The sequence below is a fragment of the Psammomys obesus genome, unplaced genomic scaffold (assembly GCF_907164565.1).
Source record: "Psammomys obesus unplaced genomic scaffold, mPsaObe1.curated_primary_1811, whole genome shotgun sequence".
NCBI lineage: Eukaryota > Metazoa > Chordata > Mammalia > Rodentia > Muridae > Psammomys > Psammomys obesus.
Window position 1 is genome coordinate 4,225,878 of NW_026590062.1, and position 18,619 is coordinate 4,244,496.

An 18,619-nucleotide genomic window follows, 5' to 3' on the forward strand; every position below is an offset into this window, starting at 1 on the left:
CTGCAGCCCAGCGTGTATGGTGCGGAACGATGCGTGTCTCTACGCGCTTGTCCATTTCTCTACACTCGTGTCCACCGCCGCGCCTGTCAGGTCTCAGTGAGAGCCGTAGCTGCTGCCGTGTGCTCCTTCTGGGCATTTGGAATTCAGCACACAACCCCGAGGGAAGGGTTTTGTAGCAAGTCCAGCTAGAGAATGCAGGCGTAAGCTCGCCCTAATGATCTTCTGTGCCCTCAGTGCGGATCACAGGCCTGTCCTTCCTGTTCTGCACGTGAGTGCTGAGCTGAGCCTGAGAAGTCCCCAGCATCTGTGGCACAGGCCCTTGCAGCAGGGAGGCTGCTGGCCTTTCTAGGCTTCATTTGAATGGTGTTGGGGCTTACAGTTTGCATTGGAGGCCTTGAAGCCTGGAGTCTCATTCATTTATTAGGACAGTAACTTGATAGGAAAAGGAACTCCTTGTTTAAAAACTTAACTAAAACAGAAAGGGAACTTGAACACTGTGGTATACCTCTGATCCCAGTGGCAGGAGGAGACAGGAGGATCAGGAGGCACTCAAGGCCAGTCTTGGCTTTGCAAGAACCTGTCTCAAACAAAAACAAACCCAGCCAACTCAGGGACCATGTTCTCAGTTTCTCCCATGTTTGAGAGGTACTCGTGAACACACACGTGTTGAGGTATCTGTTGCTATCACGTGCTCACCATATGTTCTATTTCTCTGCATTTCATAAATGCGGAAAGTGCGTGTTCGTGCTCCTTGTATCCAGTTAATGACGCCAGTGTTTGCTTCACAGAATGCAGAGGCCCTGGACCCACGGGGTCGGACGTTACTGCACCTTGCGGTTTCTTTGGGGCATTTGGAATCTGCTCGAGTCTTGCTGCGACATAAAGCAGATGTGACCAAAGAAAACGGCCAGGGATGGACAGGCAAGTATACCTATCACCTACACATTCATTTCCATGCCTCTGGCTGAAAAAGATGAGTCTCAATGGTAATTTTCCCGTCAGTCAGCAGTGTCTCTCAGGACAAGGGGCAGGGATGACAAGATGAAGCCAGGATGCTGGTCTCACAGTCCTGAACCCTCTGTAGAGGGTGACTCCTCTTCCAGAAATGGTCCTTCCCAAATCTGTGAGCAAGCCAGGTTTACCCTGGGTGGGAACTCCATTGAGGCCAGCGAAGTCATGAAGTCAAAGATCTGAGCACCAGAAGTATCGTCTTCTGGTGAAATCTTGGGGTTCACTGTTTGGACACCCTCTTACTGTTAATGGTAGCAGTTTTGTGCGGACCAACCAAGGACACTTACTTGTATGTGCAAGTCCCACCTGCCAGGTCGCCTGTTGTCACATGGGTGTGAGTGCACCAGGAGGTGTGGCCATAAAGTGGTGAGTCAGCAATCAGAGGTCATGGCCAAACCGCATAAATGTGACTCTCTGGCTCTCTGAGGCACATACTGTTTCCTTGAGCTACCCAAATGGCTTTCAGTGCTAGGTCTGGAATTTGTCAGGGAGCATGAGGGTGCTCGGTGACTCGGATTTGCCCTTTTGTTTTCTAGTTTTACATGAAGCTGTGAGCACAGGCGATCCCGAGATGGTGCACACGGTCCTGCAACACCGAGACTACCACAACACATCCATGGCCCTCGGAGGTGTGCCTGAGCTGCTGCACAGAATTCTTGAGGTAGCCGTACGACTGGCCGCGCCACACTCTGAGCCAATCCTGCAGTGATGTGGAGACCACTGACACCTGTGTGTCTTCAGAATAGTGGAGAGGGCACTTTGTTGCCAAAGAGCGCGTGCCTTGCCTGTCTTGTCTTGTTGAAGCACAGGGCCTCTTATAAGTTAAGCTTCTGGGCCACGACGCCTAACTGCCTCAGTGCCACCTTGAAATTCAAGCTTAAGGACAGTGGCTGTCAAATACAGTTTCCCTAGCACCCTGTGCTCTCATAGAGCCCTGTGCTGAGGTGATCTCACGGAAAAAGTGATGGGCACGACTGCTGTGCGGGTATTTCCAGGGGCCACAGGGCCCAGGGCTCTGTACTCTGCCTGTCGCCTCACCACTCTTGTCGCTTGTAGCCACCAGTATTCTGTGGCTTCTAATCCACTTCCTTAATTCATTGGCAGTGTGACTGGTCTTTCTTTAAAAGCAGTGACCCCTAGGCTCCTGGGTCGTTTGGGATGACGGCTCTTTGCCACTTGAAGGGACTGCCTCAGAGCATGTGCAGTATGCACAGTGGCAGTGGAGGCTCCGTTCCAGTGCTCTGGAGTCCCAGCCTAGGCACAGAAGTCCCAGAACAGCTTCTTTGCAATTAGCTAGTTAAGTCAGTATGGAGAGAAGGATGAACTTGGCCTAAGTAATCAGTGTCCAGCCACTGTCTGAGCACTCTTTAGAACAGTTTGGTGGTTTCTTTTTTTCTTTTCTTTTTTTTTTTTTTTTAAGATTTATTTGTTTGTTTGTTTATTACGTATGCAGTGTTCTGTCTGCATGTAAACCTGCATGCCAGAAGAGGACACCAGATATCATTATAGATGGTTGTGAGCCACGTTGTGGTTGTGGGCATTGAACTCAGAACCTTTGGAAGAGCAGCCAGTGTTCTTAACCCTTGAGCCATCTCTCCAGCCACTTTAGAACACTTTGTGTGAAATTTAAGGGAAATCTTGTAAAGATACTCACTTCCTCTGTAACCACGGTGAAACATCCCATCCAGTATGAAGTAGTTACATGGTTGTTTTAAAAAACAGCTGTGTGTTTACAGGTGTGCGGAGGTCATGTGGCCCTGCTGTTTTCCCACCTGAGTTACTATGAGCGGAACCACACCAGTTGTGCCCCTCCCCCACTGGCAGCATCCCGTCTAGCTCAGGCTGCCCAGCCAATGATGCCCTTGAGCTTCTGATGCTCTCGCCTCCACCTCCCAGGGCTGGGATGGCGGGCGTGCCACCATGGCTGGTTCATGCGGCACTGGGGTGGAATCCAGGCTTCTGGCATGCTAGGCAACTACTGCATCCACTGAGCTACATCACCAGCCTTCGGTTGTCTATTTGACAAGGAAGAGTTCAGATGCAATATAAAGGGTTTTTTTAAAACCTATATTGATCCCTAGAAGTGGATCACATTGATTTGTAGCTGATGCTTCAAGTGATAGACATATATACATATATATATATCGATTTTTTAATGTGTGTGTGTGTGTGTGTTGAAGCCATTGCTGATGTTGTACGTTTCAACAGTGTCTCTTTAGAACATGTTAGCATTCCTTCCTTACCAGCTATCCCTTGGAGCTTGTCTTTGCTTAATATGAAAATCGTGGTTGGTTTTACTCAGGGTAGATTTCCTTGCCTTCTTCAAAGCAGGGACAAAAACCAATGTGAAGCTTTAGAGGTAGTGAGAGAATAAGAAAACAGCTCTATGTATAACCTCTCTGTCTCTCTGTCCCACTGTCTCTCTCTCTCTCTCAAGACAGGGTCTAACTATATAGTCGTGGCTGCCCTAGAACTTAACTCTGTAGACAGGCTGGCCTTGAACCCACAGAGGTCCCTTTGTCTACCCTGTGCTGGAATTAAAGGCTTGCAGCACAATGCCTGACATGTCTCTTTTTGGATGGTCGGGTGGCTTTCTTAAAGTAGCTCTTGAAGAGCCTTCTGTAAGAAATTAATGAGCTGGAGAGATGGCTCAGAGGTTAAGAACACTGGCTGCTCTTCCAAAGGTCCTGAGTTCAATTCCCAGCACCCTTGAGGTGGCTCACAACCATCTGTATCCTCTACTGCCCTCTTCTGGCATGTAGGTGCACATGCTGATAGAGTGCTCATATACACAAAATAAATAAATAAAAGTTTAAAAAAGAAAAAAATTAATGAGAGGAAAAAAGAAAAAAAAGTCCTAAACAAGGATTTTGTGGTAGTATGAAATTTCAGAAAGCCAAATTGTAACAGTTAAGAGAAACCTGGGACACTGGTTAAGCACAGGGGAAGTCCACTTCTGGGGAAGTGATGTCTAGCCTCCATTTTCATTTTCCTATAGCTGGCCAATAAACACAAAGCACTTCCCACACACCCAGCCTTTCACAGTCCAGTTCCCCACAGAAGAGAGGGAGCCAGCTTCCTTCTCTGCACCTTGGACAGGCTATTGCTCACATGGAATGGTAGCTTAACTCTCTTAATGCTAGCTAGGAGCCCAGCCACCCCAGGAAGGTTCCATTTCCAACCCTGTCACTTTTCTCTTAACTTTTTTCTTTTCTTTTTTTAAGTGACATTTATTTGTTTGGAGTGTGGTGGTGCGTGTATACCACAGCATATATGAGGCCATCAGAGGATATCTTATGGGAGCTGGTTCTCTCCTTCCTCCACGTGTGGTCCAGTGAGCGAACCTGGGTCATCAGGCCTGGCTGCTGGCCCTTTGCTCATGGAGCCATCCAGCTGCCTGCCCTGCTCACTTTCTTAGCCGTCTAGAAATATTTTCATCAGGATAAAGTAATAAATTAAATATAAAATATTTGTTTTAGTGTGTTCAGACTATGTGTCTGCATTCTCTCTCTCCTCCCTAATTGTTTAAGGAGCCACACTAACCCTGCTCTGCTTGTTTACTTGAGAGTGCCATGGTCACCTATAAACCTTTGTCTGCCCTTCAGGCCCCGGATTTCTATGTGCAGATGAAGTGGGAGTTCACCAGCTGGGGTGAGTGGCTGCAGGCTTACAGTTTATCTGCTCCCAAATTTACATCGCGTCTTTATAGGTTTGTTTTCCTTTGTAAAAGCTGTGTGTGTTGGGGGTGAGGGGTGTATGTGCTTTTTAAATCCAAATGTGGTTAATGATCTGCATCCCATTCAGTCTCTTCTAGTCTTTCTTCCCCCCCCCCCCCCCACCCTTTGGCATTAGACTTTGGCCCTGGACGTGTATAAATACAGCATACAGATACTTTTGTCTCTCTTCGCACTGTGTATCCCTAATACCCACCTTATTAGTTGGCTTCCTTTTTATTATTTGTAGGGGTGAGTGGGGTTGGGTTGGTATAGCCCTGCCTGGCTCTCTACTCTGTGTAGCTCGCAGCGGCCACAGATCCTCCCCTGCCCGCCTGCCCCTCGCCTCCTGCTGGGACTGTAGGCGTGTGCCAGTGCTTGCAGCTTCTTTAAGATGTGACTCTCACTGTGGCCTCTGGTCCCCTGGGCTGGAGTGACTTCTTGCCTCAGCTCTGTGAGCAGCTGAGCCTGTGCCACTCTGTCTGTCTGTCTGACAGCTTATTAGTTTTAAAAGTCTGTTTATAATGCAAACATTTTAATGGCTTACCACAGTTTGCTACTTTTCTTATGTTGCTTATCTTGATTCTTTCAAATTTGTTGTTCTGGGGGGAAATGAGACAAATAGTGGAATTGTTTTCCTTTGTTTTTGTTTTTGTTTTTTTAAATTTAATTTCCTACAAAATGCATGTATTTCCCGAGAATATTCTGTAAGGCGGTTGATTTTCATAGATATCTGCTTTTCCCTCTTGTAGGTCAGTGAACTACCACTTGATTTTTATAGCTTTTTCATTTCACTGATTCCAGGTTTGCTAGGAAGCAGGCTTTAGATCCTTGGTGTTTTGAGTGGGGCCTGTGATGTGGGAGCTGTGGCCACATGGCTGCAGCAGACATGTGGGTGAGAAGGCCAGATGGACACACTCCCCAGCACTGGATGGTCAGTGCAGACCCAAGAGGGCTGATGGGAAATTTGTTCACTGTTTTCTCTGATGTGTTGCAATCAAAGGCTCATTTCTCTTCATTTTAATTATTTTTTTTTAATGGTGGCAGTTGAGCCCCAGGGCCTGGTATATGCTAAGCACGTCCTATACCACTGAACTGCTCCGCTAGCCTTCCTATTTATTGTTTTTCTGTCTGTCTGGGGTACCAGGATTGAACCAAGTGCATGCAAGTGAACTACCACTGGGATATAACTCCAGCCACTTAAGACATTTGTTTAGTTTAAAATGGCCTTACTCTAGCCTGGCTAGCCTCAGACTTGCTGTTTGGCCCAGGCTGGCCTCAAAATGGAACTCCTCCCTCAGCCCCCTGAGTGCTAGGCATGTGCCACCTTGCCCAGCTTTCGTTTCTGTTTTTCAGGATGAGTTCCTTTGTAAGCATGGCGGGAGAAGTCCAGTTGAGTTTGACCAGTCATGTTTTATCACTCTGCCCCATTTACTAAAGCGAGAACCCTGAGTTCATGGCCCATGTATTCTGCTGAGCCCTGTGGCTTTCTCAGTAATACCCTTCCCTCCTCCAGTGCCCTTGGTCTCTAGAATATGCCCAAATGATGTCTGTCGTATTTGGAAGAGTGGTGCCAAGCTGCGAGTAGACATCACCCTGCTGGGGTTCGAGAACATGAGCTGGATAAGAGGGAGACGCAGTTTCATATTTAAGGGAGGAGGTAAGCGAGCCCATTGTGTGATCCCTGCTCAAGCTGGACGCCGGGGTCACTCTGTTGTTCCTGAGACAGGATGTCAGTGTGTTGCCCTGGCTGGCCTGGAATTCGCCGTGTAGAGCAGGCTGTCCCTGACGCGGGGCTAAAGGCGAGCACCACCATGAACAGCTGCTTGGGACATCTTAATCATCATGACGCAGCTGTATTTTATGCTTCGTCTGTCTGATAGTTGGTCTTCCTGGTTGTCGGCATTCGTTATTAGGCCCTTCTCTCTTATTTTGGAAATTGGCAAGTCCCCTTGCTCATTTCATTCACTGTTAGCACCAGTGGTCTGTCACCTGTGAGCTGGCACACTTTCTGGAGCCTCTGTCTTGTGTCATTTTGTATTCCCATCATAGCTGAGCATGATCTGCTGTGAAGGGTTTTATGTAGCACTGCTCATCAATGTGAGCACATCATTTACATTAATGTGTAGCGATGTTTTGTAAAGGTCATAGGTGAAATGGGATTTTAGTTTTAAAATTCCCATCTTGGGGAGGATGCTCTGGGGTCTCTGATGTGCTGTAGAGGGCTAGCCAGACAAGCTCTATGCAAGTGCAGTCAGTGACCAGGAACCTTGGAGCAGAGGTGCTCAGTGTAGAACACTAGCTCCCCAGGCTGGATTCAACGCCCAGCGCCTGAGAGAGAGAGAAATGCAGACCCCTGTTCTGTAGGTTTGCCAGCCAAGTATCTGAGAGGAAGCATGAGAAAGGTGGCCTTGCTGGCTGTGGCCTGCATGCACTGCTTCCTCACACCAGGGCTCTTGTTAACAGACAACTGGGCGGAGCTGATGGAAGTCAACCACGATGACCGAGTGGTCACCACCGAACACTTCGATCTTTCCCAAGAAATGGAGCGCCTCACACTGGACCTGATGAAGCCAAAGAGCAGGGAGGTTGAGAGGCGGCTCACCAGCCCCGTTATCAACACCAGCCTTGATACTAAAAACATTGCCTTTGAAAGGTATGGACTTAGACTCCCGTTTACCCTCCAGTCTGGGGACTGCCCTCATTAATAGCATGTTTGCAGTAATTGGAGATTATGGCTGGATTGGGACTTCTTTTCTAGTCTGGCATAATGTTAGTGAGTTTTAAGGGTGGTCTCTGATGTTAATCAGTAGGAGTCATAATGGGTGCCCGCGCACATCACTGTAGCACGGTGTCTAAGTCTGCCCTTTGTGTGTTTCTATGGGCCCTTTCTTCCGGGTTCCCTGGATCTTGTTTTGGTAGTTTTGGATGCACACTCCTTCATCCCTAAATGTGGACCTTGGAGTTTTTTAAAGCTAGAATTGACCAGAATTGTATAGACAGTAAATGGTCAAATTTATACCTCCCATAATGTATTGTAACCCCACTCCCCACCTGGGAGGCCCAGTAGTAGAAAAGAAGTCTGAAGGCTGTTCAGGTCTTTCCAGTCCCATGAGGATCTCTCCAGAGGTTAATCCCGATGAGACCTCATCCATAGCCATTCTGTGGGGCATGCAGGCTGGGGTAGAGGTGCTTTGAGCTCCCTCCAATAGAAGCTCACATCTCTGTGCTGCAGAGCACAATGAACTGAGGGAGTCTGCAGTATCTCCAGTGCTTGTCTAGGATGCCACATCCGGCCGCCTGTGACTTAATATAACCCGGGCTAATCCAGACACTGCCCCTGGATCTAGGCATTCTTTTCTCTCCATCAGTATGCTAACTGATCTCCTTAAAGTTGTTTTCCTCTGTTCCACCGGTATAAGATTAGTGAAAACTAGAGACGTCTCTTTACTCAAATCTAAAACAGAACTGCCCTTCTTTATGTTTAAATAAAGCCAGGAAAGCAGGTGTCTGTAACAGAGGCTGCAGCCACTGTCAAATCCAGGGGCCGTGGCGGCTTTGGAAGTAGAAAGTGGATTCTTGAAGAAGGAAGTCCTCTTGCCAGCCTCCTGGCTGGAGACATTGAGATTTAGGGGCCCTACTGCAGGATCATTTGTAGGCTCTTGGCTACAGTCTCCAGGTTTCTATACATGTCTACAGGCAGGGAGGCCCCTTCAGAGGAAGCCATTGTCACTACCACAGCCCATTGCAGAGATGAGGGCAGGATGAGTAAGTAGCAGTGGCTGAGGGCAAGCGGCCTGACTCTCCAGTTCTTGTTTGTTTCCTTAGCTAGAAGGGCTTCAGAATGGCGCTTGTGAGACCTTTGACCCTGAGGTTGGGATTCCGGGTAGCTCATTGGGAGTTCGTAGGTCCATTATTTGCGGTGGAGTGGAGCTTGTCCCGGGTGTGTGGCTGTTACTGGCTTTGGTCCACTGAGTGCAGATGGGAAACAAGAGCGTGTTCCATTGTGCTGAGGACGAAGGTACACTGTGTATTGGTTTTGGTCACAGGGTTTTCAGGCAGCTCAAGCTGGCTTTCCTGAAGCTGACAGCGGGCTGAAATGAGAGTGCTGGAACACAGCTGTCCTGTTCTGTTTTAATGATGTTCATATGTGATCAGTGAACTTAGAAATAAGTAGGGGTTTGAGCCCCTCCCGGGTGTGAGGTTTGCCGATCAAAGGTGTGTGAAGGACCATCCAGTTGTGGTTGCCTCCTTGGTTCCTTGTCATGCTGCAGCCATGTCTGTTGTCCTTCTCCTGTGTCTATCCTGGGAATCGGAAGCTTACACATCACTACCCTCCCAGGTGAGTTTTGGCAGGTGGTATGTAGCTGGTCACACTGAATGCTGTGCCAGAAAAAACTCCTCACCACTCCAGAGCTGCCTTTAAGTTGTGTAAGCTGCATCAGCAAGTCACAGTGGCCTTTGGTGTGCTAGTCTTGGGTGGGACAGGCAGAAGGAAGCGGGGTGCCCTGCCATCTTCAGATGCCTGAGAAGGCAGCGCTGACGGAGGCACATGGAGCCAGGTATAAAACAGTAGACACCGAGCGCCGAAACTCACATGCTGTCAGGGTGGAACTGCAAAGGGCTGCGAGGGCAAATGTGGACAGTTGAAGAGCGTGGTGGGCCCATCTAGCGCTAATGAAACATGGAACGTGGTCAGCATTGTCACCCCTCAGGGGCCGAGTATTTGAAAACAACAGTTTCCCACCTTAAACATCACAGACATCTGCAAGAATGAGGAACTGAGGAATGAGCTGGTTAACCAAAAGGACTACTTCGCATTTTAGTTACTGGTTGCAGCAAGGGCTGTGACCTGCCAGTCAGCTGGGCCTGGTCCCCAGCCCCTGTTCTTGTTCGAGCAGTATAAGCTAGAGTAGCCAGCATTTGCCATAGTTCCTATAGTACTCTCTCTCTCGCTGTGTGGGTTATGTTGCTCTGATTGTAGACATTCAAGGGGAAAATCAACACTCACTGGTCTTCCTTTTATGATGGGTTAAAACAGACATATAAAACTCATTATGTCCCCTGATTTGATTTTCCAAATTCCATGAGAAAGGAAAGTGAAAATATGGAATTTAAAAGCTGCATTTTGCTTCTGTGACTTGGCTAACCTGCCACCATGCTCTGAGCTTCCTACGTGATGTCCACTTCACTCGGGTCAGACAGAGAAAAGGGTGAGATGTCCCCCACACAGGGCAGGGAACCGCTTCCAGGGCAGGCCACTCTGAAAAGCAACCATTCCCAGGAGGGGTGGGAGGCTCTTGCCTGTAGCTCTGGCTTACAGGTTTGGGGCCAGCCCTGGACAGCTGCACCCTGGGCTACCTCAGAAGTCACCCATAGACTGGAATCAGTGGCTGGGCCAGGAAGCCACTTTTCATCTTTCCCTCTACTGTACTGACCTGATGAACACGTGATTCTCCAGTCATTTGGAAAGCGTTAATGGCCTTTCCTAGCCTCTCAGTATTGTTAAGGGTTCCTACTACATCTGCTTTCTCTAAGAGGCAGGGGAGCTTTGTGCCTCGTTGTTGTGAGAATCCCTCGATGGAGATGGAGGATGGAGGCTCCAGCGTCTCTGCATGCAGTAGATGGCCCAGATGGCTCTGACCCAGACACCTCCCTGTAGCAAGCAAGACCTTGGACACTAGTCATTTTCACTCACTTCTCTAGGATAGCTGTCCAACAAATGCCATGACCTTTGTCCCCTCTGCTGGCAATTCCTGTAAAGCAGCCAAGAGTGGAAGCTTTCTTTGCCCGGAGTGAGGCAAATTGATTGATAACTGTGGGAGGCAGGCGGGGGGGTGTCTAAGCCATCTGTCATTGCAGCATCCTTTTGTGGACAATGGCACCATGATTTCCAAGTGTCCTTTACCAGCATCCATGGGGGGCTGTAAGGGCTGGGGTGAGATCTGAATGGCATGTTGTATATGTGGAAATTTGTGATGTTCACTTTTATCAGAACTAAATCCGGATTCTGGGGCTGGAGGACAGATAAAGCAGAAGTTGTTAATGGTTACGAAGCAAAGGTAAAAGGAAACTTAAAATAAGATTTCATATAGCTTTTTAGCTGCTATGCAAATGAGGAGTCTGTTCTGATTGTTTCCGTGCATCTGTGCCAGAATGATGGTCCCAGGGGAGTGTGTCCTAATGTGTCTCCTACTTGATGGTTAATCTTACTGATTTTCCAAAAACGGGCATGCCCCGAGCAGGTCCGTAGCTTCCCTAAAGGGAAACGGCTGTTGAGAAATGAGAGACCGTTCCTTTGATTCTATTTCATTAAATTTAATCAGTGTATCTTTTGACATCATATAGTAAGTAGCTTCTTTGACTCATTATTACTTAAGTTTTAGTTACTTTCTGGTTCTAAGCCTCAGTTTTAAAGATTCATTCCAGCCACTTATATGCCCAGAAGCACAGCTGTAAAGATGATACAGTGCTACATCTGGCCTGTTGCATCAGCTGATAAGCTCTTTGCTGGCCTTTCCTCAGTGTACAGCAAGGGTAGAGGGAGCCAGGTACTGTAAGATCTTCTGCTGGCCTCTGAGGGAGCAAAAGCTCCCTCATGCTCAGCGAGATGCATTTAGAAACAACTGCTGTGGTTCAGAATGTATTTTCAGCAGCTGTCAGCACACAGCAAATCTAGACCCCTCAGACAGCCCAGACAGCCCTGACAGCACAGTGCTCCCTCAGACAGTGTGTTGTCCTTTCTGGCAGCCTTGTGCTCCCTCTGGCCATTAGAATCTTTTTTCTTTTGTCAGTAGAAAGGGTGCTGGTTTTCTGTGGTCTCCCAGGTCTAGAGAACCTGGTCTGGCTAAGTCAGCACTGGTAGAGGAGCACCATAGACCATAGGAGACAGGGTTAGGAGCAAGAGGAGCCCAGTGGACATCCTATTTGCAGGACACCTGCTGAGCACCGTCGGCAGGAAGAAGCACAGTAACTGCACGTGCATTCCCAGACAGGGGCTGTCTCTATCTGGAGGGGACTCGGGACTGCTGGCCAGTGTCACTTTTATTTGGCTGGATTTGCTTGATTTTTGTGTCAGCATTCTTAGTCTTGCTGTGCTTGTGCTGGCTTTTGATTCCCTGTGTCACTGTTGTCTTTTGCACAATCTCTCAAGGTTTACACAGTCAACAATGTGAGTGTGATAACCAAAATACGCACAGAGCACCTGACAGAGGAGGAAAAGAAGAGATATAAAGGTAACCACCACAACCCCTGCCTCCTTTCCTCACCGCGTGACTGACTGACTGACTGATCGTGTAGACCAGTGCTTCTCAACCTTCCTAATGCTGCAGCCCTTTAATACAGTTCCTCATGTTGTGGTGACCCCAACCATAAAATCATTTTGTTGCCACTTCATGACTGTAATTTTGCTACTGTTATGAATATGTGTTTCTGATGGTCTTACGTGATCCCTATGAAAGAGTCATTTGACTCCCCTACCCCCTGAAAAGGGTAATGACCCACAGGTTGAGAACCACTGGTGGAGACAGTGCTATTTAGCTTGAGGCAAACGTGTTTGGACGTGCAAATCTTAACTTTTCTTTGTAAAAATGTCCTTAGTTTGACTCACTGTTGGAGTTTTCCATGTTTAGCTTCTATTGTAATTAAAGCCATTCATGAGGGCTTAGTGATGTTATTGCAATAGCTGCTAGATTTTGCTGCAGCAGCTACAACAATGGAGAGTGAGAAGAAATGGAGAGTATTACCACTGGGATGAGCAACTTTGCCTCCATTATAGTGATGAGATTTTCATGGAACGTGGGCTTTGGGCGGAATCACCACGGATATGTAGTCACTGTGCCCTGGCTTTGCCAGCTCTGTGGCCCTGTGAAGTTGCCATGCTGAAGGCCTCGTGTCCCTGGGTAGTAAATTGGAGGTAGTGCTGGGCCGTTGCACAGTCACTGAGAGGATGCAACATTTAGAAAGTGCAGGCAGTTACGGTTGGCTACCAGTTACGGCTGCTCCTGGTGGGCAGGCAGTGAGTGGCCGTGGAGGGAAGGAACTCCAGACCAAGCCCCCTCCTGAGCAGGAGCTGCAGCTGCCTGCTGGAGTTCTGGTCTCTGTTTTTCAGCTTCCTACTTGATCTACTGCATGTAACATGGGCTCTGGTGATGGGGCTTACATTTTTTTCTTATAAGGGTCCCTCAGGTTAAGGCTTCTAAAGATAAGATACTTAATGTAAATTCACCTTCAAGGGTGGTCTTATCTCCTGTCTACAGATGGAATGGCTACTGTAGGCAGCTTGGATCAGGAATGGCTGTGAGGGGCTTGATTCTGTTGATCTTTCCTCCTCTAGAGGACCGGAGCCCACTGGAGTCCCTGCTTGGAACTGTGGAACATCAGTTTGGTGCTCAAGGGGTGAGTGGACAACAGGACAGTCAGTGGAGCCAGTGAAAAGACTGGCTTTCTCCTGGTCATGATGGTGGCTACTGGGTCCTGAGTGGGTCACTCGACTTGGAAAGGCTAACAAAACTTCTAAGATGGGCTATGGATATTCTCTATTTTTTTTTTCTTTGAAGATTTATTTATACAGTGTTCTGCCTGCAAAAATACCTATATGCCAGACAAGGGCATCAGATCTCATTATAAATGGTTGTGAGCCACCATGTGGGTGCTGGGAATTGAACTTGGGCCCCTTGGAAGAACAGCCAGTGCTCTTAACCTCTGACCCATCTCTCCAGCCCCCGTACTATAGATGTTCTTTTGGGAGAGAATTAGATGACTGAGTTTTAGAAATCAAGGTTTTGGAGGAAGGGTAGGCCCTAGGATTAGGCTTTTTGGTCTGTGATGAACAAGCCCCTAACCAGCATGTTCTTGACTCCCCAACTAACCATGCATTTGGTACAGTGGAAGTCTCTGAGGGTCAGAAGATGCAGCTTCCATTGCAGTGTTGAAGCTGGAGATGTGAAGGCCAAGTCCTCCAAATGGCATGCTCACTCGCTCATTGGTGTGGTCTGTCTCCTATTCCAGGATGTAGATGGGGAGAGGGCAGACCTAACTGTTAGACGTACTTGCTCCATGCAGCAGCTTCACTTTTAGAGATGCTCCTAGCATGGGCACTGGAAAGTCAAGCAGTCCTGACTCTCCCGGTTCTGACTCGGCAGGACCTCACAACGGAGTGTGCCACTGTGAATAACCCCACAGCCATCACACCTGACGAGTACTTTGATGAAGACTTTGATCTGAAAGACAGGGACATCGGAAGGCCAAAGGAGCTGACGATTAGAACACAAAAGTAAGTGTAAGATGTGGCTGCAGAGTGTTGGGATTGCTCATTCCTGTGCCTTTCCTGTGATACTCATGTTGAAGTTCTTTTTTTTTTTTTTTTTTTTTTTTTTTTTGCTTTTTGAGACAGGGTTTCTCTGTGTAGCCTTGGTTGTCCTAGATTTGCATTGTAGACCAGACTGGCCTTGAACTCACAGAGATCTGCCTGCCTCTGCCTCCCCAGTGCTGGGATTAAAGGATTGCACCACTATGCCTGGCTAATGTTGAAGTTATTAATCTGACAAAAGACAACAGTTAATGGCTCTCTGCTTAGCCTTTGGTGTAGAGAATAGAGATAGAACAATGCTGTGTGTGTGTGTATTATTTACTGCCAGTAAACCCCAGCTGATCAATTAAATGCACTCAGGCTGCAATGCAGGCCTTTCCCTCCACTGTCAGATTTTAGGGGATCTGAGTTTCTCAGGTATTACACTCATTTTTAAACTCTTTTATTTGGGCTTCCTTAAAGCCTCTCCCTTCCAACCCCCCAATGCTAGGTAGGAGAGAGAAGGTTAGTGGGGAGAGGGGCTGCAGTCCCTTTACTTCGCCAGGCTGTTAAGGTCGATGGGTTCCTGAGGGCTATACCAATCTCCATCAACAGCAAATGCAGCCAGCAATCTCCTCCAAGCTGCTGGGCCACACAGCATCTCCAAGCCACACAGCATCTGTCCGTCTCTGGTTTTCTCTCTCCTGGCTCTCATATTTATATTCCTGAGAGTCCTAGACCACGCCCCTCTCCATGCTACACGAGGCAGGCCTTTACCAGCTGGCAAAGACCACGCTCCGCAGGAGGCAATTATCAGCTGTGAACAAACTAAAATCTCACACTTGGGATTGAAACAAAAACATATTTATAAAACATAACTGAGTTTTCTTTTTTTTTTTTTTAAAGATTTATTTTATTTATTTATTTATTACATATATATTACAGTGTTCCGCCTGCACACCAGAAGAGGGCACCAGATCTCATTATAGATGGTTGTGAGCCACCATTTGGTTGCTGGGAATTGAACTCAAGACCCTTGGAAGACCCTTGGCTCTTAACCTCTGACCCATCTCTCTAGCCCCCCATAACTGAGTTTTCAAAGAAACCCAAACTTTCGCTACACCCAGGGTTCTAGTCCCTCACAAGTCCTGAGTTCAGGAATACCAAGGGGGCTGGGGTTTCTGGAGGGTGGTGGGGAGGTGGCTTCAGCCCTCACTCTGTAACCCTGCAGGTTTAAAGCTACTCTGTGGATGTGCGAAGAGTTCCCACTCTCCCTCGGGGAGCAGGTCATTCCCATCATTGACCTCATGGCTCGGACCAGCGCTCATTTTGCAAGATTGAGGGATTTCATCAAACTGGACTTCCCTCCTGGATTTCCTGTAAAAATAGGTACGGTTAAGTAAAACTGAAGGTATCCTGCAGTTTTTGTCTGTCTGTGAGGGTGAGCAGCCTGCTTCAGGGAAATGGAGCATATTAAGGAGAAATTAGCAACAGGGTGTGGTGGTAAACACTTCTGATCCCAGCACTTAGAGGCAGAGGCGGCCAGATCTCTGTGAGTTCGAGGCTAGCCAGGGTTACAAAGAGAGACACCCCCTCTCAAAATAAACAAAACAAAAGAGCAACTTAGCATATGATAAACAGAATGGTAGATTCCAGAATTACCCTCTGGCCTCACTGGATTTGAAGACTTGGCATGATGTTTGGTTTCTTTTGTTATCGAAATTAGAAGGTCTCCAGCCAGTAGCTCTGTTACAGGTAGTGCTAACAGGAATGGCCAGGAGTGGTGGCACACCCCTTTACTCCAGCACCCGTAGACAGAGGCAGGCAGATCTGTGTGTGTTGGAGGTCAGTATGGTCTGGATAGTGAGTTCCAGGCAGGTCAGAGCCACATTATGAGGCCCTTTCTCAAGAAACAAAGCAACCTCCTCCACTCCCAAAAGAATACGAATTCTTGTTTTAATGTCATATCTTTAATGTAAGCAAAACTTCAAATTGGATGCTTTTATTTTCAATTTTTTGGATTTTTTAATATTTTGTTAGTACTTTGATAATTGTGTTTGTGTGTATCTAATCACACTCGTACCCCCATCCTCCCCCAGATAATCACTGAATTAAGGTATTTGACACTGAGATCTTTCGGTGCACAGACATGCTTTTGGTGTTGGACTAGTATGGACGATGCTGTGTTTTGTATTTTCGATGGTTGAATGTTCATGACACTTAACACCCGCACCCCCCCCCCCCCGTTTTGATCACTTCCTTCCTTCACCTGTGTCTTGGTTTTCTGTGGACTGGGGGGTGGGGTGGGGAGGTGGGAGTGCTGTAAGGACTGAAGGAGACCGTGCTGATCAAGCATGCTTTGATAGTGTTAGCAAACCATCACTGTTCTCAGTGAGTCCTGCTAATAAGAACTTTTATTTACCAGAAATCCCCTTATTCCATGTTTTAAACGCACGGATTACATTTGGAAATGTTAATGGCTGTAGCACTGCTGAAGAGAGTCCGAGTGCGGAAGGGACCCAGGCCGATCCAGGTAAAAGCGACTAAACAACTAAGCATTTTGAAATATGGCAAATCTGTAGAAGAGGAAAGCCTAGCTCAGGTGGAAAACAATGCATTGTACTGGTTCGTTCTGTGGCTGGGACAAGAACCAGGAGCTCGGAGGAGGGAGGCTCCACTCTGGCCTGGTGTCAGGCTGCTTGATTGTCCCCAGCAGGGGAGACTCTCCTACTTTACAGTCCACAGTGTTCCTGCCTCACCCTGTTAGCTTTCCACCAAGAAAAATCAGAACAGCGAAACGTGCGCTGGTGAATTTTACTATCATAATTCTTTTAAAGCCTTCCAGGAGCAAATTGATTATTCCTACTTTTGTCATTCATTTCATTTTTTCACATCTTGTTATTTGATCTTACTGGCAGTACTGGGGGCTGAACCATGAGCCCACAAGCCAGGCAAGCTCTCAGTACTCAGTTTCACCCTCAGCCCTGGGGTAGGTACCGCCCTCATGCCTTTTAATTTGAAATGTTTTCAAGCTGAGTGCAGTGACTCCCACCTATGGTGCCCACATGCGGAGGCTGAGGCAGGAGGGTCTTTTGAGTCCATGAGTTTGAGGTCAGCATGAGCAGTGCAGTAAGATCCCCATGTTAGGAAAAACAAACAAACAGGGAAACAACCTCCATGCACTCCCTCAACAAGCACTGTAGTCTGAAGCAGGAGGATTATGTGTTCCTTGGAGCCAGCCTGGTCTGTGTTGTGAGTTTTAGGGCAGCTTAAGTTAAATAGACCCTATCTTAAAACAAAAACAACAGCAACAACAGAAAACTCAAAGAACTGTCTGAATTAATTGTAATGAATGGAGACACTGAACGGTTCCCTCTGTATTTCAGCTTCCGAGGTCACAAACTTCGAGGTTGATCAGTCTGTGTTTGAAATCCCTGAATCTTATCACGTTCAAGACAATGGCAGAAACGTGCACCTGCAAGATGAGGACTATGAAATCATGCAGTTTGCCATCCAGCAGAGCCTGCTGGAGTCCAGCAGGAGCCAGGTGGGCCATCCGCAGAGGGCCAGGCCTGCGGGTCCCCAGGCTGGCCTCAAGAGTCTAGATCAGAGGACTTGCTCTGAGTAATGTGTTTGGAATGTGCAGTGTCTGTGCAGGTCATTTCGCGGAGCTGTCTGTATTTGTCACCCCAGCTGACAGACTGCCTTCACTCAGGTTCACCCGGTAGCAATTGTGTAGTTCTCCAGGTGTCCTCCATAGAGGTGTAGCACTGAAGCATTGGTGTGTGCAGTAGTCTTAGCGAAGGCAGCGGTGTGGACTTTCATCCCAGCTCCCCAAAGAAGACAGTCTTAGGTAACGCATGCTTAGTCAAGGGTGTGATAGAATGGGGGCTCACTCTTGAGTTTTCTCATTCTGAGGAGCCTCCTTAAATACCTTCTGCATTTCGAGCAAAATCAGAATTAAGGAAAGAGCGCGGTGGGGGTAGAAGGGTGGTGGCGGGCCTGGGTGGTGGTGGTTATGCTTATTCCTCAGAGCCCAGCTGCTTGAAGCAGAGGCTTGAGGACACCCTCGCTGTCTCCTGCCGCACTCCCTCCCTCCTCTGGCTTCTGGTGCCATTCCAGGAGATTTGTTTTCCCACTGTCCGGAGCGTGCTCTCTGCTGTCCACTGCTCCCAGCCTGGGCAGGTCTGCTTCAGCATGTGGACAAAGAGAACTGAAACAAGGGATTGTTGGCACTGTTTTTATTCCTTTTCTCCCCTTTTCTCTAAGACAGGATCTCATGTGGCTTAGAATGGACTTATATCCTGGGTTTTTGCTGTCCGTTTATTGGTTATTGGTTTCTTCTTTCCTCCCACTGTCCATCCAGTAGGAATTTGCAGAGCATGCTGGGAATTATTGGGTGACATAGCTCATGCTCTCCTGGGAGCTGTGAGCAGTGTTGCTGCTCATGAAGGCTTTCTGGGCTTTGACTAATTCGCCCTCCCCCTGCCACACACACACCGCCACCACAGACCCATTCCAGATTCATTTGTTGTCCTTTTTCTTTTCATTAATATATGTATGTATGTATGTATGTATGTATGTATGTATGTATGTATGTATGTAT

The 18,619-nt window shown here is 47.8% G+C and overlaps 1 protein-coding gene across 1 annotated transcript in view; it reads left to right on the plus strand.

Moving 5' to 3' along the window:
- Positions 1–18,619, plus strand: part of Ankrd13a (ankyrin repeat domain 13A) — a 31,926-nt gene that overhangs the window by 9,985 nt on the left and 3,322 nt on the right. Inside the window, exons 2-13 of the mRNA XM_055605801.1 lie at positions 789–921; positions 1,548–1,672; positions 4,617–4,662; positions 6,241–6,384; positions 7,191–7,380; positions 10,720–10,786; positions 11,878–11,959; positions 13,060–13,121; positions 13,868–13,998; positions 15,245–15,402; positions 16,439–16,546; positions 17,400–17,560. Of these exons, the coding sequence (XP_055461776.1) occupies positions 789–921; positions 1,548–1,672; positions 4,617–4,662; positions 6,241–6,384; positions 7,191–7,380; positions 10,720–10,786; positions 11,878–11,959; positions 13,060–13,121; positions 13,868–13,998; positions 15,245–15,402; positions 16,439–16,546; positions 17,400–17,560 (1,407 nt within the window). The remainder of the gene's footprint in view (positions 1–788; positions 922–1,547; positions 1,673–4,616; positions 4,663–6,240; positions 6,385–7,190; positions 7,381–10,719; positions 10,787–11,877; positions 11,960–13,059; positions 13,122–13,867; positions 13,999–15,244; positions 15,403–16,438; positions 16,547–17,399; positions 17,561–18,619) is intronic.